Source organism: Oncorhynchus nerka, unplaced genomic scaffold (genome assembly GCF_034236695.1).
Source record: "Oncorhynchus nerka isolate Pitt River unplaced genomic scaffold, Oner_Uvic_2.0 unplaced_scaffold_1277, whole genome shotgun sequence".
Lineage (NCBI taxonomy): Eukaryota > Metazoa > Chordata > Actinopteri > Salmoniformes > Salmonidae > Oncorhynchus > Oncorhynchus nerka.
In genome coordinates, this window is record NW_027040066.1 from 89227 (window position 1) to 111500 (window position 22274).

At 43.3% G+C, this 22274-nt stretch overlaps 1 protein-coding gene across 1 annotated transcript; it reads left to right on the forward strand.

Annotated features, from left to right (window-relative positions):
• The first annotated feature begins 288 nt into the window (after positions 1-288).
• Positions 289-19937, forward strand: apela (apelin receptor early endogenous ligand). Its single transcript, XM_065015780.1, has 3 exons — positions 289-1113; positions 7345-7434; positions 18609-19937. The coding sequence occupies exons 1-2, from the start codon at positions 1041-1043 to the stop codon at positions 7431-7433; spliced, it is 162 nt and encodes a 53-aa protein (XP_064871852.1). The 5' UTR covers positions 289-1040; the 3' UTR covers position 7434; positions 18609-19937.
• Positions 19938-22274: the final 2337 nt, after the last annotated feature.

Below are 22274 nucleotides of genomic sequence, written 5' to 3' on the forward strand. Positions count from 1 at the left end.
TTCACATGTAATGGCGCAGATAGCATGTGAATGGACAGCCACGAACTGCAGAGCCGGCCGTTAGCACACACGCTAATGAACCCTCACTTTGCATAGGTATTAATATGGCTAGCACTAGGCTTTAACACCACAAAATGATGCAAAAGTCAAGGGGTGTGAAAACTTCCTGAAGGCACATGTGGGGGGTGGGGGCTTCCTGTCAGCATCACCTACTACATGTGGTGTCAATAGAAGGAACAGTCGGGGGGGGGGGGTGAGTGTGTCGGGGGCAGGGCAGGCTGATGGCAGTATAAGAGGCAGAGGGGTGGAGGGAGCTTTGTCACTTTGCTCTCATTCACAGAGACAATCACTCTCTGGACAAAGACCCACGACGGACACACACACTGAAGACACACATTCATTAACTGAGAAGAGATCCTGAGAGGGACCCACAGCATCCTGCCCAGAAAGAGAGACTGATTCCTGGGTAGAGAGACGAGCTCCAGGCACTTCCTATCCTGAGAGGGACCCACAGCACCATAGCATCCTGCCCAGAGAGAGAGACTGATTCCTGGGTAGAGAGAGGAGCTCCAGACCCTTCCTATCCTGAGAGGGACCCACAGCACCATAGCATCCTGCCCAGAGAGAGAGACTGATTCCTGGGTAGAGAGAGGAGCTCCAGACCCTTCCTATCCTGAGAGGGACCCACAGCACCATAGCATCCTTCCCAGAGAGAGAGAGACTGATTCCTGGGTAGAGAGAGGAGCTCCAGGCCCTTCCTATCCTGAGAGGGACCCACAGCACCATAGCATCCTTCCCAGAGAGAGAGAGACTGATTCCTGGGTAGAGAGAGGAGCTCCAGGCCCTTCCTATCCTGAGAGGGACCCACAGCACCATAGCATCCTTCCCAGAGAGAGAGAGAGACTGATTCCTGGGTAGAGAGAGGAGCTCCAGACCCTTCCTATCCTGAGAGGGACCCACAGCACCACAGCATCCTTCCCAGAGAGAGAGAGACTGATTCCTGGGTAGAGAGAGGAGCTCCAGACCCTTCCTATCCAGCCATGAGGATCATCAGCCTACTGTACCTGCTGCTGCTAGTAACTGTTCTAGGATCTGTTTCTGCAGTGAGACCAGGTAGGACAACACAAAGACATTATAATACACTCCACTATAGAACTATATTACACTATAGACCTATAGAGGTAGGACAACACAAAGACATTATAATACACTATAGAACTATATTACACTATAGACCTATAGAGGTAGGACAACACAAAGACATTATAATACACTCCACTATAGAACTATATTACATCACACTATAGAACTATATTACATCACACTATAGACCTATAGAGGTAGGACAACACAAAGACATTATAATACACTCCACTATAGAACTATATTACACTATAGACCTATAGAGGTAGGACAACACAAAGACATTATAATACACTCCACTATAGAACTATATTACACTATAGACCTATATTACATCACACTATAGAACTATAGAGGTAGGACAACACAAAGACATTATAATACACTCCACTATAGAACTATAGAGGTAGGACAACACAAAGACATTATAATACACTCCACTATAGAACTATATTACACTATAGACCTATAGAGGTAGGACAACACAAAGACATTATAATACACTATATAGAACTATATTACACTATAGACCTATAGAGGTAGGACAACACAAAGACATTATAATACACTCCACTATAGAACTATATTACACTATAGACCTATATTACATCACACTATATTACACTCCACTATAGAACTATATTACACTATAGACCTATATTACATCACACTATATTACACTCCACTATAGAACTATATTACACTATAGACCTATATTACATCACACTATAGAACTATATTACATCACACTATAGAACTATATTACACTATAGACCTATATTACATCACACTATAGAACTATATTACATCACACTATAGAACTATATTACACTATAGACCTATATTACATCACACTATATTACACTCCACTATAGAACTATATTACACTATAGACCTATATTACATCACACTATAGAACTATATTACATCACACTATAGAACTATATTACACTATAGACCTATATTACATTCCACTATAGAACTATATTACATCACACTATAGAACTATATTACACTATAGACCTATATTACATCACACTATAGAACTATATTACATCACACTATAGAACTATATTACACTATAGACCTATATTACATCACACTATAGAACTATATTACATCACACTATAGAACTATATTACACTATAGACCTATATTACATCACACTATATTACACTCCACTATAGAACTATATTACACTATAGACCTATATTACATCACACTATAGAACTATAGAGGTAGGACAACACAAAGACATTATAATACACTCCACTATAGAACTATATTACACTATAGACCTATATTACATCACAATATATTACATTCCACTATAGACCTATATTACATCACACTATAGAACTACATTACATCACACTATAGACCTATATTACATCACACTATATTACATTCCACTATAGACCTATATTACATCACACTATAGAACTATATTACACTATAGAACTATATTACATCACACTATAGAACTATATTACATCACACTATAGAACTATATTACATCACACTATAGAACTATATTACATCACACTATAGAACTATATTACACTATAGACCTATATTACATCACACTATAGAACTATATTACACTATAGACCTATATTACATCACACTATAGAACTATATTACATCACACTATAGAACTGTATTACATCACACTATAGAACTATATTACATCACACTATAGAACTATATTACACTATAGAACTATATTACACTATAGAACTATATTACATCACACTATAGAACTATATTACATCACACTATAGAACTATATTACATCACACTATAGAACTATATTACATCACACTATAGAACTATATTACATCACACTATAGAACTATATTACACTATAGACCTATATTACACTATAGAACTATATTACATCACACTATAGAACTATATTACACTATAGACCTATATTACATCACACTATATTACATCACACTATAGAACTATATTACATCACACTATAGAACTATATTACATCACACTATAGAACTATATTACATCACACTATAGAACTATATTACATCACACTATAGAACTATATTACATCACACTATAGAACTATATTACACTATAGAACTATATTACATCACACTATAGAACTATATTACATCACACTATAGAACTATATTACACTATAGAACTATATTACATTCCACTATAGAACTATATTACACTATAGAACTATATTACATCACACTATAGAACTATATTACACTATAGAACTATATTACACTCTGCTATAGAACTATATTACATCACACTATAGAACTATATTACACTCTGCTATAGAACTATATTACACTATAGAACTATATTACACTATAGAACTATATTACACTATAGAACTATATTACATTCCACTATAGAACTATATTACACTATAGAACTATATTACACTCTGCTATAGAACTATATTACATCACACTATAGAACTATATTACACTCTGCTATAGAACTATATTACACTATAGAACTATATTACACTATAGAACTATATTACATTCCACTATAGAACTATATTACACTCTGCTATAGAACTATATTACACTATAGAACTATATTACACTATAGAACTATATTACATCACACTATAGACCTATATTACATCACACTATAGAACTATATTACACTCTGCTATAGAACTATATTACACTATAGAACTATATTACACTATAGAACTATATTACATCACACTATATTACATTCCACTATAGAACTATATTACACTCTGCTATAGAACTATATTACACTATAGAACTATATTACATCACACTATAGAACTATATTACACTATAGAACTATATTACACTATAGAACTATATTACACTATAGAACTATATTACACTCTTCTATAGAACTATATTACACTATAGAACTATATTACACTATAGAACTATATTACACTCCACTATAGAACTATATTACTAAAATATAGTAGGAACAAGAAGTCTATCCAACTAGACTTTGGTAATAGACCATGTATAGGTCTAGAACTATATTACACTCTGCTATAGAACTATATTACTAAAATATAGTAGGAACACAATACACCACTTTTCTAGAAGTCTATTCAACTAGACTTTGGTAATAGACCATGTATAGGTCTAGAACTATATTACACTGCTTTGAGGAAGACCCCTAGTTCCCCATATTTAGGCTATTCTATCTAGCCCATAGGCTACTGCAGAACACCATCCACCTACTGAATATTCCCATGTTGTTATAAGGACACATGGCATACAGCTCAGTGGTGAAACATACATTGGAGTTGGTCTACCTTGAAACAGGCCGTGATAAAATGCATGTGACTAAAGCCATTCATCTTCAACTCGGATGATAAAGTGTTGATCATCTACGAGCCTATACAACATCATCTGGTCTTCTGATTGGATGGATTTCAATCTAAAGTTGACATAACACAACAATAATTGGAGCGTAGGCCTATAGAATTAGGGCCGAGTGATGGAAACACAGCTGCAGCGTGCGCTCTACCGCCACGGGTTGACGCAGCGTGCGCTCTACCGCCACGGGTTGACGACCTCGGGTGATTTAGTGCGTGCAGTCACTGCAGTAATGAGTCGAGATTTGGCTGAAGCGCGTTAATTCACCAGAACACTCTGCGACCCGATACTTTACAGGGCCTTTATGACTGGGTGGGGGTGAGTGAGAGAGACCGGGGCTCAGCCGCAGGTCCACCGGTCTATTGTCTGGTCGGTGGAGTTCCCGCGCGCTGCGATATTGTTAATCACGGTGTATAACGGAATGCTAATGCGCGAGCCTGATTAACACGGAGCGCCTGGAAAGGAGAATAATCCGGGGATGCGTACGAGGGGTGGGGGTGGGAGGGGGAGAAGGGAAGAGAGCGAGGGAGGGAGGGAGAAGGGAAGAGAGCGAGGGAGGGAGGGAGAAGGGAAGAGAGCGAGGGAGGGGGGGAGAAGGGAAGAGAGCGAGGGAGAGAGAGCCCATTGCGGGGGGGGGGGGTCACTCGGTCATAAAGGCATCGGAGTTTTTATCTCTTCCTGCCGGTCTGTCCTCGGAACAGGCGGTAGAAAGGCGCTTTATGGCAGCGGGAGGTATAAAGTCATCATTAAAACGGTGGTTTATTAGAGAAAGAGACCGCTGGTTATCTTCAGAGGTCAATGGGCTTATAGCCTACACTATAGTAGCTATATCCTAATAGGGGAATACAGGTGGTCCACCGGGCAGGTACAATTACCCTACAGAGGTTCCCTGCAGGTGAGGCAGGATGTGGAAGGAAGGATACAAAGGAACTAAGAGGTTTATGGTCAGGTAGACTGAACCTGGCTGGTATATTAACAACAGGCAGGTAGACTGAACCTGGCTGATATATTAACAACAGGCAGGTAGACTGAACCTGGCTGGTATATTAACAACAGGCAGGTAGACTGAACCTGGCTGATAAATTAACAGGCAGGTAGACTGAACCTGGCTGATAAATTAACAGGCAGGTAGACTGAACCTGGCTGATATATTAACAACAGGCAGGTAGACTGAACCTGGCTGATAAATTAACAACAGGCAGGTAGACTGAACCTGGCTGGTATATTAACAACAGGCAGGTAGACTGAACCTGGCTGATATATTAACAACAGGTAGGTAGACTGAACCTGGCTGATAAATTAACAACAGGCAGGTAGACTGAACCTGGCTGATATATTAACAGGCAGGTAGACTGAACCTGGCTGATAAATTAACAGGCAGGTAGACTGAACCTGGCTGATATATTAACAGGCAGGTAGACTGAACCTGGCTGATAAATTAACAGGCAGGTAGACTGAACCTGGCTGATATATTAACAGGCAGGTAGACTGAACCTGGCTGATAAATTAACAGGCAGGTAGACTGAACCTGGCTGGTATATTAACAACAGGCAGGTAGACTGAACCTGGCTGATAAATCAACAACAGGCAGGTAGACTGAACCTGGCTGGTATATTAACAACAGGCAGGTAGACTGAACCTGGCTGATATATTAACAACAGGCAGGTAGACTGAACCTGGCTAATAAATTAACAACAGGCAGGTAGACTGAACCTGGCTGATAAATTAACAACAGGCAGGTAGACTGAAAATGACTGATTAACTAACAACAGATAGTTAGACTGAACCTGGCTGATATATTAACAACAGGCAGGTAGACTGAACCTGGCTGATATATTAACAACAGGCAGGTAGACTGAACCTGGCTGATATATTAACAGGCAGGTAGACTGAACCTGGCTGATAAATGAACAACATTTACATTTACATTTAAGTCATTTAGCAGACGCTCTTATCCAGAACAACAGGCAGGTAGACTGAAAATGACTGATTAACTAACAACAGATAGGTAGACTGAACCTGGCTGATAAATTAACAGGCAGGTAGACTGAACCTAGCTGATAAATTAACAGGCAGGTAGACTGAACCTGGCTGATATATTAACAGGCAGGTAGACTGAACCTAGCTGATAAATTAACAGGCAGGTAGACTGAACCTAGCTGATAAATTAACAGGCAGATAGACTGAACCTAGCTGATAAATTAACAGGCAGATAGACTGAACCTAGCTGATAAATTAACAGGCAGGTAGACTGAACCTAGCTGATAAATTAAGAGGCAGATAGACTGAACCTGGCAGATAAATTAACAGGCAGATAGACTGAACCTGGCTGATAAATTAACAGGCAGGTAGACTGAACCTGGCTGATAAATGACTGATTAACTAACAACAGATAGGTACAGTAGACTGATAAACTGAAACAGGCTGATAGACTGAACCTGGCTGATAAATTAACAGGCAGGTAGACTGAACCTGGCTGATAAATGACTGATTAACTAACAACAGATAGGTACAGTAGACTGATAAACTGAAACAGGCTGATAGACTGAACCTGGCTGATAAATTAACAATAAGCAGGTAGACTGAAACTGGCTGGTATATCAACAACAGGCTGATAAACTGAAACAGCCTGATAAACTAAGACTAGTTGTAGTAGTTTAGCTATAACAGGAGAACTTACAACAGCTCAGTGACCAACCTGTCTCTGGCCTTAACCATCAATATGTTGACATGCTCAAATCGACTACAGAAGGTAGAGTGTAGGCCATGCAGCGACTACGTGATATTTCTGAGCGTTAGTCCTAATGGACCCTTAATCTCTCTCTCTCTCCAGACATCTTGAACATACGGAGAAGGTACCACAGACACCACTGCCCCCACCGACGCTGCATGCCCCTGCACTCCAGAGGACCATTCCCCTGAGGTAAGACCTCATCACCAACGCCACCTGTGGGCGTGTCCAGGGATGTCAGGGGTCAAAGGGTGAAACACCCGCTGCGGCTGGAGTGTGTGATTAAGACCAGAGGTTTGTGTTCACACAGTCCTGTAGAAGACGGGGTGGCAGGTAACCTAGTGGTTAGAGTGTAGAGGAGGCAGGTAACCTAGTGGTTAGATCGTTGGGCCAGTAACCGAAAGGTTTCTGGATCGAATCCCAGAGCTGACAAGGTAAAAATCTGTCGTTCTGCCCCTGAACAAGGCAGTTAACCTGTTCCCTGGTAGGCCGTCATTGTAAATAAGAATTTGTTCTTAACTGACGAGAGAGTGAGACTCATTCTCAAACAACATGGTTTAAACTGAGGAGGGCTACTGCCCCCTCTGTCTCACATGCACACTGCTAAAATGTTCCTGCCCCATAACCGTGTCTATATTCTCTCTGCCTGACCCACTGTCTATATTCTCTCTACCTGACCCACTGTCTATATTCTCTCTGCCTGACCCACTGTCTATATTCTCTCTGTCTGACCCACTGTCTATATTCACTCTGCCTGACCCACTGTCTATATTCTCTCTGCCTGACCCACTGTCTATATTCTCTCTGCCTGACCCATAACACTGTCTATATTCTCTCTGCCTGACCCACTGTCTATATTCTCTCTGCCTGACCCACTGTCTATATTCTCTCTGCCTGACCCACTGTCTATATTCTCTCTGCCTGACCCACTGTCTATATTCTCTCTGCCTGACCCATAACACTGTCTATATTCTCTCTGCCTGACCCACTGTCTATATTCTCTCTGCCTGACCCACTGTCTATATTCTCTCTGCCTGACCCACTGTCTATATTCTCTCTACCTGACCCACTGTCTATATTCTCTCTGCCTGCCCCATAACACTGTCTATATTCTCTCTACCTGACCCACTGTCTATATTCTCTCTGCCTGACCCACTGTCTATATTCTCTCTGCCTGACCCACTGTCTATATTCTCTCTACCTGACCCACTGTCTATATTCTCTCTGCCTGACCCACTGTCTATATTCTCTCTGCCTGACCCATAACACTGTCTATATTCTCTCTGCCTGACCCATAACACTGTCTATATTCTCTCTACCTGACCCACTGTCTATATTCTCTCTGCATGACCCACTGTCTATATTCTCTCTGCCTGACCCACTGTCTATATTCTCTCTGCCTGACCCACTGTCTATATTCTCTCTGCCTGACCCATAACACTGTCTATATTCTCTCTGCCTGACCCACTGTCTATATTCTCTCTGCCTGCCCCATAACACTGTCTATATTCTCTCTACCTGACCCACTGTCTATATTCTCTCTGCCTGACCCACTGTCTATATTCTCTCTGCCTGACCCACTGTCTATATTCTCTCTACCTGACCCATAACACTGTCTATATTCTCTCTACCTGACCCACTGTCTATATTCTCTCTGCCTGACCCACTGTCTATATTCTCTCTGCCTGACCCACTGTCTATATTCTCTCTGCCTGACCCACTGTCTATATTCTCTCTGCCTGACCCATAACACTGTCTATATTCTCTCTACCTGACCCACTGTCTATATTCTCTCTGCCTGACCCACTGTCTATATTCTCTCTGCCTGACCCACTGTCTATATTCTCTCTACCTGACCCACTGTCTATATTCTCTCTACCTGACCCATAACACTGTCTATATTCTCTCTGCCTGACCCATAACACTGTCTATATTCTCTCTACCTGACCCATAACACTGTCTATATTCTCTCTACCTGACCCATAACACTGTCTATATTCTCTCTGCCTGACCCACTGTCTATATTCTCTCTGCCTGCCCCATAACACTGTCTATATTCTCTCTGCCTGACCCATAACACTGTCTATATTCTCTCTACCTGACCCACTGTCTATATTCTCTCTGCCTGACCCACTGTCTATATTCTCTCTGCCTGACCCACTGTCTATATTCTCTCTACCTGACCCACTGTCTATATTCTCTCTACCTGACCCATAACACTGTCTATATTCTCTCTGCCTGACCCATAACACTGTCTATATTCTCTCTGCCTGACCCACTGTCTATATTCTCTCTACCTGACCCATAACACTGTCTATATTCTCTCTACCTGACCCATAACACTGTCTATATTCTCTCTGCCTGACCCACTGTCTATATTCTCTCTGCCTGACCCATAACACTGTCTATATTCTCTCTGCCTGACCCATAACACTGTCTATATTCTCTCTGCCTGACCCACTGTCTATATTCTCTCTGCCTGACCCACTGTCTATATTCTCTCTGCCTGACCCATAACACTGTCTATATTCTCTCTGCCTGACCCACTGTCTATATTCTCTCTGCCTGACCCACTGTCTATATTCTCTCTGCCTGACCCACTGTCTATATTCTCTCTGCCTGACCCACTGTCTATATTCTCTCTGCCTAACCCACTGTCTATATTCTCTCTGCCTGACCCACTGTCTATATTCTCTCTGCCTGACCCACTGTCTATATTCTCTCTGCCTGACCCATAACACTGTCTATATTCTCTCTGCCTGACCCACTGTCTATATTCTCTCTGCCTGACCCACTGTCTATATTCTCTCTGCCTGACCCACTGTCTATATTCTCTCTGCCTGACCCACTGTCTATATTCTCTCTGCCTGACCCATAACACTGTCTATATTCTCTCTACCTGACCCATAACACTGTCTATATTCTCTCTGCCTGACCCACTGTCTATATTCTCTCTGCCTGACCCACTGTCTATATTCTCTCTGCCTGACCCATAACACTGTCTATATTCTCTCTGCCTGACCCATAACACTGTCTATATTCTCTCTGCCTGACCCATAACACTGTCTATATTCTCTCTGCCTGACCCATAACACTGTCTATATTCTCTCTGCCTGACCCATAACACTGTCTATATTCTCTCTGCCTGACCCATAACACTGTCTATATTCTCTCTGCCTGACCCATAACAGTCTATATTATCTCTGCCTGACCCATAACACTGTCTATATTCTCTCTGCCTGACCCACTGTCTATATTCTCTCTGCCTGACCCATAACACTGTCTATATTCTCTCTACCTGACCCATAACACTGTCTATATTCTCTCTGCCTGACCCACTGTCTATATTCTCTCTGCCTGACCCATAACACTGTCTATATTCTCTCTGCCTGACCCACTGTCTATATTCTCTCTGCCTGACCCATAACACTGTCTATATTCTCTCTGCCTGACCCACTGTCTATATTCTCTCTGCCTGACCCACTGTCTATATTCTCTCTGCCTGACCCACTGTCTATATTCTCTCTGCCTGACCCACTGTCTATATTCTCTCTGCCTGACCCACTGTCTATATTCTCTCTGCCTGACCCATAACACTGTCTATATTCTCTCTGCCTGACCCACTGTCTATATTCTCTCTGCCTGACCCACTGTCTATATTCTCTCTACCTGACTCATAACACGGTCTATATTATCTCTGCCTGACCCATAACACTGTCTTTATTATCTCTGCCTGACCCATAACACTGTCTATATTCTCTCTGCCTGACCCACTGTCTATATTCTCTCTGCCTGACCCATAACACTGTCTATATTCTCTCTACCTGACCCATAACACTGTCTATATTCTCTCTGCCTGACCCACTGTCTATATTCACTCTGCCTGACCCATAACACTGTCTATATTCTCTCTGCCTGACCCACTGTCTATATTCTCTCTGCCTGACCCACTGTCTATATTCTCTCTACCTGACCCACTGTCTATATTCTCTCTACCTGACCCACTGTCTATATTCTCTCTGCCTGACCCACTGTCTATATTCTCTCTGCCTGACCCACTGTCTATATTCTCTCTGCCTGACCCACTGTCTATATTCTCTCTGCCTGACCCACTGTCTATATTCTCTCTACCTGACCCACTGTCTATAGTCTCTCTACCTGACCCATAACACTGTCTATATTCTCTCTACCTGACCCACTGTCTATATTCTCTCTGCCTGACGCACTGTCTATATTCTCTCTGCCTGACCCATAACACTGTCTATATTCTCTCTGCCTGACCCACTGTCTATATTCTCTCTGCCTGACCCACTGTCTATATTCTCTCTACCTGACCCACTGTCTATATTCTCTCTACCTGACCCACTGTCTATATTCTCTCTGCCTGACCCACTGTCTATATTCTCTCTGCCTGACCCATTACACTGTCTATATTCTCTCTGCCTGACCCACTGTCTATATTCTCTCTGCCTGACCCATAACACTGTCTATATTCACTCTGCCTGACCCATAACACTGTCTATATTCACTCTGCCTGACCCACTGTCTATATTCTCTCTGCCTGACCCACTGTCTATATTCTCTCTGCCTGACCCACTGTCTATATTCTCTCTACCTGACCCATAACACTGTCTATATTCTCTCTGCCTGACCCACTGTCTATATTCTCTCTACCTGACCCACTGTCTATATTCTCTCTACCTGACCCATAACACTGTCTATATTCTCTCTGCCTGACCCACTGTCTATATTCTCTCTGCCTGACCCACTGTCTATATTCTCTCTGCCTGACCCATAACACTGTCTATATTCTCTCTGCCTGACCCACTGTCTATATTCTCTCTGCCTGACCCATAACACTGTCTATATTCTCTCTGCCTGACCCACTGTCTATATTCTCTCTGCCTGACCCATAACACTGTCTATATTCTCTCTGCCTGACCCATTACACTGTCTATATTCTCTCTGCCTGACCCACTGTCTATATTCTCTCTGCCTGACCCACTGTCTATATTCTCTCTGCCTGACCCACTGTCTATATTCTCTCTGCCTGACCCATAACACTGTCTATATTCTCTCTGCCTGACCCACTGTCTATATTCTCTCTGCCTGACCCACTGTCTATATTCTCTCTGCCTGACCCACTGTCTATATTCTCTCTGCCTGACCCACTGTCTATATTCTCTCTGCCTGACCCACTGTCTATATTCTCTCTGCCTGACCCATAACACTGTCTATATTCTCTCTGCCTGACCCACTGTCTATATTCTCTCTACCTGACCCACTGTCTATATTCTCTCTACCTGACCCACTGTCTATATTCACTGTCTATATTATCTCTGCCTGACCCATAACACTGTCATTATTATCTCTGCCTGACCCATAACACTGTCTATATTCTCTCTGCCTGACCCACTGTCTATATTCTCTCTGCCTGACCCATAACACTGTCTATATTCTCTCTACCTGACCCATAACACTGTCTATATTCTCTCTGCCTGACCCACTGTCTATATTCTCTCTGCCTGACCCATAACACTGTCTATATTCTCTCTGCCTGACCCACTGTCTATATTCTCTCTGCCTGACCCACTGTCTATATTCTCTCTACCTGACCCACTGTCTATATTCTCCACCTGACCCACTGTCTATATTCTCTCTGCCTGACCCACTGTCTATATTCTCTCTGCCTGACCCACTGTCTATATTCTCTCTGCCTGACCCACTGTCTATATTCTCTCTGCCTGACCCACTGTCTATATTCTCTCTGCCTGACCCACTGTCTATATTCTCTCTGACCCATAACACTGTCTATATTCTCTCTACCTGACCCACTGTCTATATTCTCTCTGCCTGACCCACTGTCTATATTCTCTCTGCCTGACCCATAACACTGTCTATATTCTCTCTGCCTGACCCCTGTCTATATTCTCTCTGCCTGACTGTCTATATTCTCTCTGCCTGACCCACTGTCTATATTCTCTCCACTGTCTATATTCTCTCTGCCTGACCCACTGTCTATATTCTCTCTGCCTGACCCACTGTCTATATTCTCTGCCTGACCCACTGTCTATATTCTCTCTGCCTGACCCACTGTCTATAACACTGTCTATATTCTCTCTGCCTGACCCATAACACTGTCTATATTCTCTCTGCCTGACCCACTGTCTATATTCTCTCTGCCTGACCCACTGTCTATATTCTCTCTGCCTGACCCACTGTCTATATTCTCTCTGCCTGACCCATAACACTGTCTATATTCTCTCTGCCTGACCCACTGTCTATATTCTCTCTACCTGACCCACTGTCTATATTCTCTCTGCCTGACCCATAACACTGTCTATATTCTCTCTGACCCCTGTCTATATTCTCTCTGCCTGACCCACTGTCTATATTCTCTCTGCCTGACCCATAACACTGTCTATATTCTCTCTGCCTGACCCATAACACTGTCTATATTCTCTCTGCCTGACCCACTGTCTATATTCTCTCTGCCTGACCCATAACACTGTCTATATTCTCTCTGCCTGACCCATAACACTGTCTATATTCTCTCTGCCTGACCCATAACACTGTCTATATTCTCTCTGCCTGACCCATAACACTGTCTATATTCTCTCTGCCTGACCCACTGTCTATATTCTCTCTACCTGACCCACTGTCTATATTCTCTCTGCCTGACCCACTGTCTATATTCTCTCTGCCTGACCCACTGTCTATATTCTCTCTCCCACTGTCTATATTCTCTCTACCTGACCCATAACACTGTCTATATTCTCTCTGACCCATAACACTGTCTATATTCTCTCTGCCTGACCCACTGTCTATATTCTCTCTACCTGACCCAACTGTCTATATTCTCTCTGCCTGACCCACTGTCTATATTCTCTCTGCCTGACCCCACTGTCTATATTCTCTCTGCCTGACCCACTGTCTATATTCTCTCTGCCTGACCCACTGTCTATATTCTCTCTGCCTGATTCTATATTCTCTGCCTGACCCACTGTCTATATCTCTCTGCCTGACCCACTGTCTATATTCTCTCTGCCTGACCCATAACACTGTCTATATTCTCTCTACCTGACCCACTGTCTATATTCTCTCTGCCTGACCTGTCTATATTCTCTCTGCCTGACACTGTCTATATTCTCTCTGCCTGACCCACTGTCTATATTCTCTCTGCCTGACCCATAACACTGTCTATATTCTCTCTGCCTGACCCACTGTCTATATTCTCTCTGCCTGACCCATAACACTGTCTATATTCTCTCTGCCTGATTCATAACACTGTCTATATTCTCTCTGCCTGACCCATAACACTGTCTATATTCTCTCTGCCTGACCCATAACACTGTCTATATTCTCTCTGCCTGACCCACTGTCTATATTCTCTCTGCCTGACCCACTGTCTATATTCTCTCTACCTGACCCACTGTCTATATTCTCTCTGCCTGACCCACTGTCTATATTCTCTCTGCCTGACCCACTGTCTATATTCTCTCTGCCTGACCCACTGTCTATATTCTCTGCCTGACCCATAACACTGTCTATATTCTCTCTGCCTGACCCATAACACTGTCTATATTCTCTCTGCCTGACCCATAACACTGTCTATATTCTCTCTACCTGACCCACTGTCTATATTCTCTCTACCTGACCCACTGTCTATATTCTCTCTGCCTGACCCATAACACTGTCTATATTCTCTCTACCTCACCCACTGTCTATATTCTCTCTACCTGACCCACTGTCTATATTCTCTCTGCCTGACCCATAACACTGTCTATATTCTCTCTACCTGACCCACTGTCTATATTCTCTCTACCTGACCCACTGTCTATATTCTCTCTACCTGACCCACTGTCTATATTCTCTCTACCTGACCCACTGTCTATATTCTATCTGCCTGACCCACTGTCTATATTCTCTCTACCTGACTCACTGTCTATATTCTCTCTACCTGACCCACTGTCTATATTCTCTCTACCTGACCCACTGTCTATATTCTATCTGCCTGACCCACTGTCTATATTCTATCTGCCTGACCCACTGTCTATATTCTCTCTACCTGACCCACTGTCTATATTCTCTCTACCTGACCCACTGTCTATATTCTCTCTACCTGACCCACTGTCTATATTCTCTCTACCTGACCCACTGTCTATATTCTATCTGCCTGACCCACTGTCTATATTCTCTCTACCTGACCCACTGTCTATATTCTCTCTACCTGACCCACTGTCTATATTCTATCTGCCTGACCCACTGTCTATATTCTCTCTACCTGACCCACTGTCTATATTCTATCTGCCTGACCCACTGTCTATATTCTCTCTACCTGACCCACTGTCTATATTCTATCTGCCTGACCCACTGTCTATATTCTCTCTACCTGACCCACTGTCTATATTCTCTCTACCTGACCCACTGTCTATATTCCATCTGCCTGACCCACTGTCTATATTCTCTCTACCTGACCCACTGTCTATATTCTATCTGCCTGACCCACTGTCTATATTCTCTCTACCTGACCCACTGTCTATATTCTCTCTGCCTGACCCATAACACTGTCTATATTCTCTCTACCTGACCCACTGTCTATATTCTATCTGCCTGACCCACTGTCTATATTCTCTCTACCTGACCCACTGTCTATATTCTCTCTACCTGACCCACTGTCTATATTCTATCTGCCTGACCCACTGTCTATATTCTCTCTACCTGACCCACTGTCTATATTCTCTCTGCCTGACCCATAACACTGTCTATATTCTCTCTACCTGACCCACTGTCTATATTCTATCTGCCTGACCCACTGTCTATATTCTCTCTACCTGACCCACTGTCTATATTCTCTCTACCTGACCCACTGTCTATATTCTCTCTACCTGACCCATAACACTGTCTATATTCTCTCTACCTGACCCATAACACTGTCTATATTCTCTCTGCCTGACCCACTGTCTATATTCTCTCTGCCTGACCCATAACACTGTCTATATTCTCTCTGCCTGACCCACTGTCTATATTCTCTCTGCCTGACCCATAACACTGTCTATATTCTCTCTACCTGACCCACTGTCTATATTCTATCTGCCTGACCCACTGTCTATATTCTCTCTACCTGACCCACTGTCTATATTCTCTCTGCCTGACCCATAACACTGTCTATATTCTCTCTACCTGACCCACTGTCTATATTCTATCTGCCTGACCCACTGTCTATATTCTCTCTACCTGACCCACTGTCTATATTCTCTCTACCTGACCCCTGACCCACTGTCTATATTCTCTCTACCTGACCCACTGTCTATATTCTCTCTGCCTGACCCATAACACTGTCTATATTCTCTCTACCTGACCCACTGTCTATATTCTATCTGCCTGACCCACTGTCTATATTCTCTCTACCTGACCCACTGTCTATATTCTCTCTACCTGACCCACTGTCTATATTCTCTCTACCTGACCCATAACACTGTCTATATTCTCTCTACCTGACCCATAACACTGTCTATATTCTCTCTGCCTGACCCACTGTCTATATTCTCTCTGCCTGACCCATAACACTGTCTATATTCTCTCTGCCTGACCCATAACACTGTCTATATTCTCTCTGCCTGACCCACTGTCTATATTCTCTCTGCCTGACCCATAACACTGTCTATATTCTCTCTACCTGACCCACTGTCTATATTCTCTCTACCTGACCCACTGTCTATATTCTCTCTGCCTGACCCATAACACTGTCTATATTCTCTCTGCCTGACCCATAACACTGTCTATATTCTCTCTGCCTGACCCACTGTCTATATTCTCTCTGCCTGACCCATAACACTGTCTATATTCTCTCTGCCTGACCCACTGTCTATATTCTCTCTGCCTGACCCATAACACTGTCTATATTCTCTCTGCCTGACCCACTGTCTATATTCTCTCTGCCTGACCCATAACACTGTCTATATTCTCTCTGCCTGACCCACTGTCTATATTCTCTCTGCCTGACCCATAACACTGTCTATATTCTCTCTGCCTGACCCACTGTCTATATTCTCTCTGCCTGACCCATAACACTGTCTATATTCTCTCTGCCTGACCCACTGTCTATATTCTCTCTCTGACCCTGACACTGTCTATATTCTCTCTGCCTGACCCACTGTCTATATTCTCTCTACCTGACCCACTGTCTATATTCTCTCTACCTGACCCACTGTCTATATTCTCTCTACCTGACCCATAACACTGTCTATATTCTCTCTGCCTGACCCACTGTCTATATTCTCTCTGCCTGACCCACTGTCTATATTCTCTCTACCTGACCCATAACACTGTCTATATTCTCTCTGCCTGACCCACTGTCTATATTCTCTCTGCCTGACCCACTGTCTATATTCTCTCTGCCTGACCCACTGTCTATATTCTCTCTGCCTGACCCATAACACTGTCTATATTCTCTCTGCCTGACCCACTGTCTATATTCTCTCTGCCTGACCCATAACACTGTCTATATTCTCTCTGCCTGACCCACTGTCTATATTCTCTCTGCCTGACCCACTGTCTATATTCTCTCTGCCTGACCCATAACACTGTCTATATTCTCTCTGCCTGACCCACTGTCTATATTCTCTCTGCCTGACCCATAACACTGTCTATATTCTCTCTGCCTGACCCACTGTCTATATTCTCTCTGCCTGACCCATAACACTGTCTATATTCTCTCTGCCTGACCCACTGTCTATATTCTCTCTGCCTGACCCACTGTCTATATTCTCTCTGCCTGACCCATAACACTGTCTATATTCTCTCTGCCTGACCCACTGTCTATATTCTCTCTACCTGACCCATAACACTGTCTATATTCTCTCTGCCTGACCCATAACACTGTCTATATTCTCTCTGCCTGACCCACTGTCTATATTCTCTCTGCCTGACCCACTGTCTATATTCTCTCTACCTGACCCATAACACTGTCTATATTCTCTCTGCCTGACCCACTGTCTATATTCTCTCTGCCTGACCCATAACACTGTCTATATTCTCTCTGCCTGACCCACTGTCTATATTCTCTCTGCCTGACCCATAACACTGTCTATATTCTCTCTACCTGACCCACTGTCTATATTCTCTCTACCTGACCCATAACACTGTCTATATTCTCTCTACCTGACCCACTGTCTATATTCTCTCTGCCTGACCCACTGTCTATATTCTCTCTACCTGACCCACTGTCTATATTCTCTCTGCCTGACCCACTGTCTATATTCTCTCTGCCTGACCCATAACACTGTCTATATTCTCTCTGCCTGACCCACTGTCTATATTCTCTCTGCCTGACCCATAACACTGTCTATATTATCTCTGTTTAGGTGTAACAGAGTGAACATGGAGGTAAAAGAGAAGAGGAGAATCTCTGTGACATCCTCACCCCTCCTCTTCCCCCCACAGGACACCATACACACCTGTGGGGACACACCTGTGGACAAGAGACACAGAGTGCGGAACCACGGCGCTGAAGGACTGAACACTGAGCGAGAGACATAGCCTGTGCTGAGACTGGGAGTTTGGGTAGTGAGGAGAGAGAGGACTACTGCTGCTGCTGTTGAATAGACAAAGATCTGAACTGGAGTCACTAGACTACCTGCCTTCCTGCTCACATCACTTCATGTACATACCACCGCCATCTATCTGGGTACTGAGACAGTTATACTATATACCACAGTACCAAAACATGTATACTATATACCACCGCCATCTATCTGGGTACTGAGACAGTTATACTATATACCACAGTACCAAAACATTTATACTATATACCACAGTACCAAGGCATTTATACTATATACCACAGTACCAAAACATTTATACTATATACCACAGTACCAAGACATTAATACTATATACCACAGTACCAAGACATTTATACTATATACCACAGTACCAAAACATTTATACTATATACCACAGTACCAAGGCATTTATACTATATACCACAGTACCAAGACATTTATACTATATACCACAGTACCAAAACATTTATACTATATACCACAGTACCAAAACAGTTATACTATATACCACAGTACAAAGACATTTATACTATATACCACAGTACCAAGGCATTTATACTATATACCACAGTACCAAAACATTTATACTATATACCACAGTACCAAGACATTTATACTATATACCACAGTACCAAGACATTAATACTATATACCACAGTACCAAGGCATTTATACTATATACCACAGTACCAAAACATTTATACTATATACCACAGTACCAAAACATTTATACTATATACCACAGTACCAAAACATTTATACTATATACCACAGTACCAAGACATTTATACTATATACCACAGTACCAAGGCATTTATACTATATACCACAGTACCAAGGCATTTATACTATATACCACAGTACCAAGGCATTTATACTATATACCACAGTACCAAGACATTTATACTATATACCACAGTACCAAGACATGTATACTATATACCACAGTACAAAGACATTTATACTATATACCACAGTACCAAGGCATTTATACTATATACCACATTACCATCTGGGTACCATAAAAACTACAGCTCAGACTAATACAATATACAGAATAAGTGTTTTTATGGGAGAAATGCACTTCAAATGTACAGTATGTTCCAGTTAATGACCTTTTAATAATAAAACAATCTGTTCATACTCTTTTCAGTCTGGTGTAATGCTTGACCCTCTCGGTCCATCCCATTAGGAATGGTAGGAGTCTCAGTGGCTGTTACAACATGGTAGTTGGTCTGGTGTAATGCTTGACCCTCTCGGTCCATCCCATTAGGAATGGTAGGAGTCTCAGTCCATCCCATTAGGAATGGTAGGAGTCTCAGTCCATCCCATTAGGAATGGAAGGAGTCTCAGTCCATCCCATTAGGAATGGTAGGAGTCTCAGTCCAGCCCATTAGGAATGGTAGGAGTCTCAGTCCATCCCATTAGGAATGGTAGGAGTCTCAGTCCATCCCATTAGGAATGGTAGGAGTCTCAGTCCAGCCCATTAGGAATGGTAGGAGTCTCAGTCCAGCCCATTAGGAATGGAAGGAGTCTCAGTCCATCCCATTAGGAATGGTAGGAGTCTCAGTCCATCCCATTAGGAATGGTAGGAGTCTCAGTCCATCCCATTAGGAATGGTAGGAGTCTCAGTCCATCCCATTAGGAATGGAAGGAGTCTCAGTGGCTGTTACAACATGGTAGTTGGTCTGGTGTAATGCTTGACCCTCTCGGTCCATCCCATTAGGAATGGTAGGAGTCTCAGTCCATCCCATTAGGAATGGTAGGAGTCTCAGTGGCTGTTACAACATGGTAGTTGGTCTGGTGTAATGCTTGACCCTCTCGGTCCATCCCATTAGGAATGGAAGGAGTCTCAGTGGCTGTTACAACATGGTAGTTGGTCTGGTGTAATGCTTGACCCTCTCGGTCCATCCCATTAGGAATGGTAGGAGTCTCGGTCCATCCCATTAGGAATGGTAGGAGTCTCAGTCCATCCCATTAGGAATGGTAGGAGTCTCAGTCCATCCCATTAGGAATGGTAGGAGTCTCAGTCCATCCCATTAGGAATGGTAGGAGTCTCGGTCCATCCCATTAGGAATGGTAGGAGTCTCAGTCCATCCCATTAGGAATGGTAGGAGTCTCAGTCCATCCCATTAGGAATGGTAGGAGTCTCGGTCCATCCCATTAGGAATGGCAGGAGTCTCAGTCCATCCCATTAGGAATGGTAGGAGTCTCAGTCCATCCCATTAGGAATGGTAGGAGTCTCAGTCCATCCCATTAGGAATGGTAGGAGTCTCAGTCCATCCCATTAGGAATGGTAGGAGTCTCAGTCCATCCCATTAGGAATGGTAGGAGTCTCGGTCCATCCCATTAGGAATGGTAGGAGTCTCAGTCCATCCCATTAGGAATGGTAGGAGTCTCAGTCCATCCCATTAGGAATGGTAGGAGTCTCAGTCCATCCCATTAGGAATGGTAGGAGTCTCGGTCCATCCCATTAGGAATGGTAGGAGTCTCAGTCCATCCCATTAGGAATGGTAGGAGTCTCAGTCCATCCCATTAGGAATGGTAGGAGTCTCAGTCCATCCCATTAGGAATGGTAGGAGTCTCAGTCCATCCCATTAGGAATGGTAGGAGTCTCAGTCCATCCCATTAGGAATGGAAGGAGTCTCAGTCCATCCCATTAGGAATGGTAGGAGTCTCAGTCCATCCCATTAGGAATGGTAGGAGTCTCAGTCCATCCCATTAGGAATGGTAGGAGTCTCAGTCCATCCCATTAGGAATGGTAGGAGTCTCAGTCCATCCCATTAGGAATGGTAGGAGTCTCAGTCCATCCCATTAGGAATGGTAGGAGTCTCAGTCCATCCCATTAGGAATGGTAGGAGTCTCAGTCCATCCCATTAGGAATGGTAGGAGTCTCAGTCCATCCCATTAGGAATGGTAGGAGTCTCAGTCCATCCCATTAGGAATGGTAGGAGTCTCAGTCCATCCCATTAGGAATGGTAGGAGTCTCAGTCCATCCCATTAGGAATGGTAGGAGTCTCGGTCCATCCCATTAGGAATGGTAGGAGTCTCAGTCCATCCCATTAGGAATGGTAGGAGTCTCAGTCCATCCCATTAGGAATGGTAGGAGTCTCAGTCCATCCCATTAGGAATGGTAGGAGTCTCAGTCCATCCCATTAGGAATGGTAGGAGTCTCGGTCCATCCCATTAGGAATGGTAGGAGTCTCAGTCCATCCCATTAGGAATGGTAGGAGTCTCAGTCCATCCCATTAGGAATGGTAGGAGTCTCAGTCCATCCCATTAGGAATGGTAGGAGTCTCAGTCCATCCCATTAGGAATGGTAGGAGTCTCAGTCCATCCCATTAGGAATGGTAGGAGTCTCAGTCCAGCCCATTAGGAATGGTAGGAGTCTCAGTCCATCCCATTAGGAATGGTAGGAGTCTCAGTCCAGCCCATTAGGAATGGTAGGAGTCTCAGTCCATCCCA

What these genes read in the sequence shown, in the direction of transcription:
- apela (XM_065015780.1), top strand. Translation starts at nt 1,041, where the DNA reads ATGAGGATCATCAGCCTACTGTACCTGCTGCTGCTAGTAACTGTTCTA. An exon ending in TGTTTCTGCAGTGAGACCAG is followed by an intron (nt 1,114 to 7,344) that starts GTAGGACAACAC and finishes CTCTCTCTCCAG; the next exon opens with ACATCTTGAACATACGGAGA.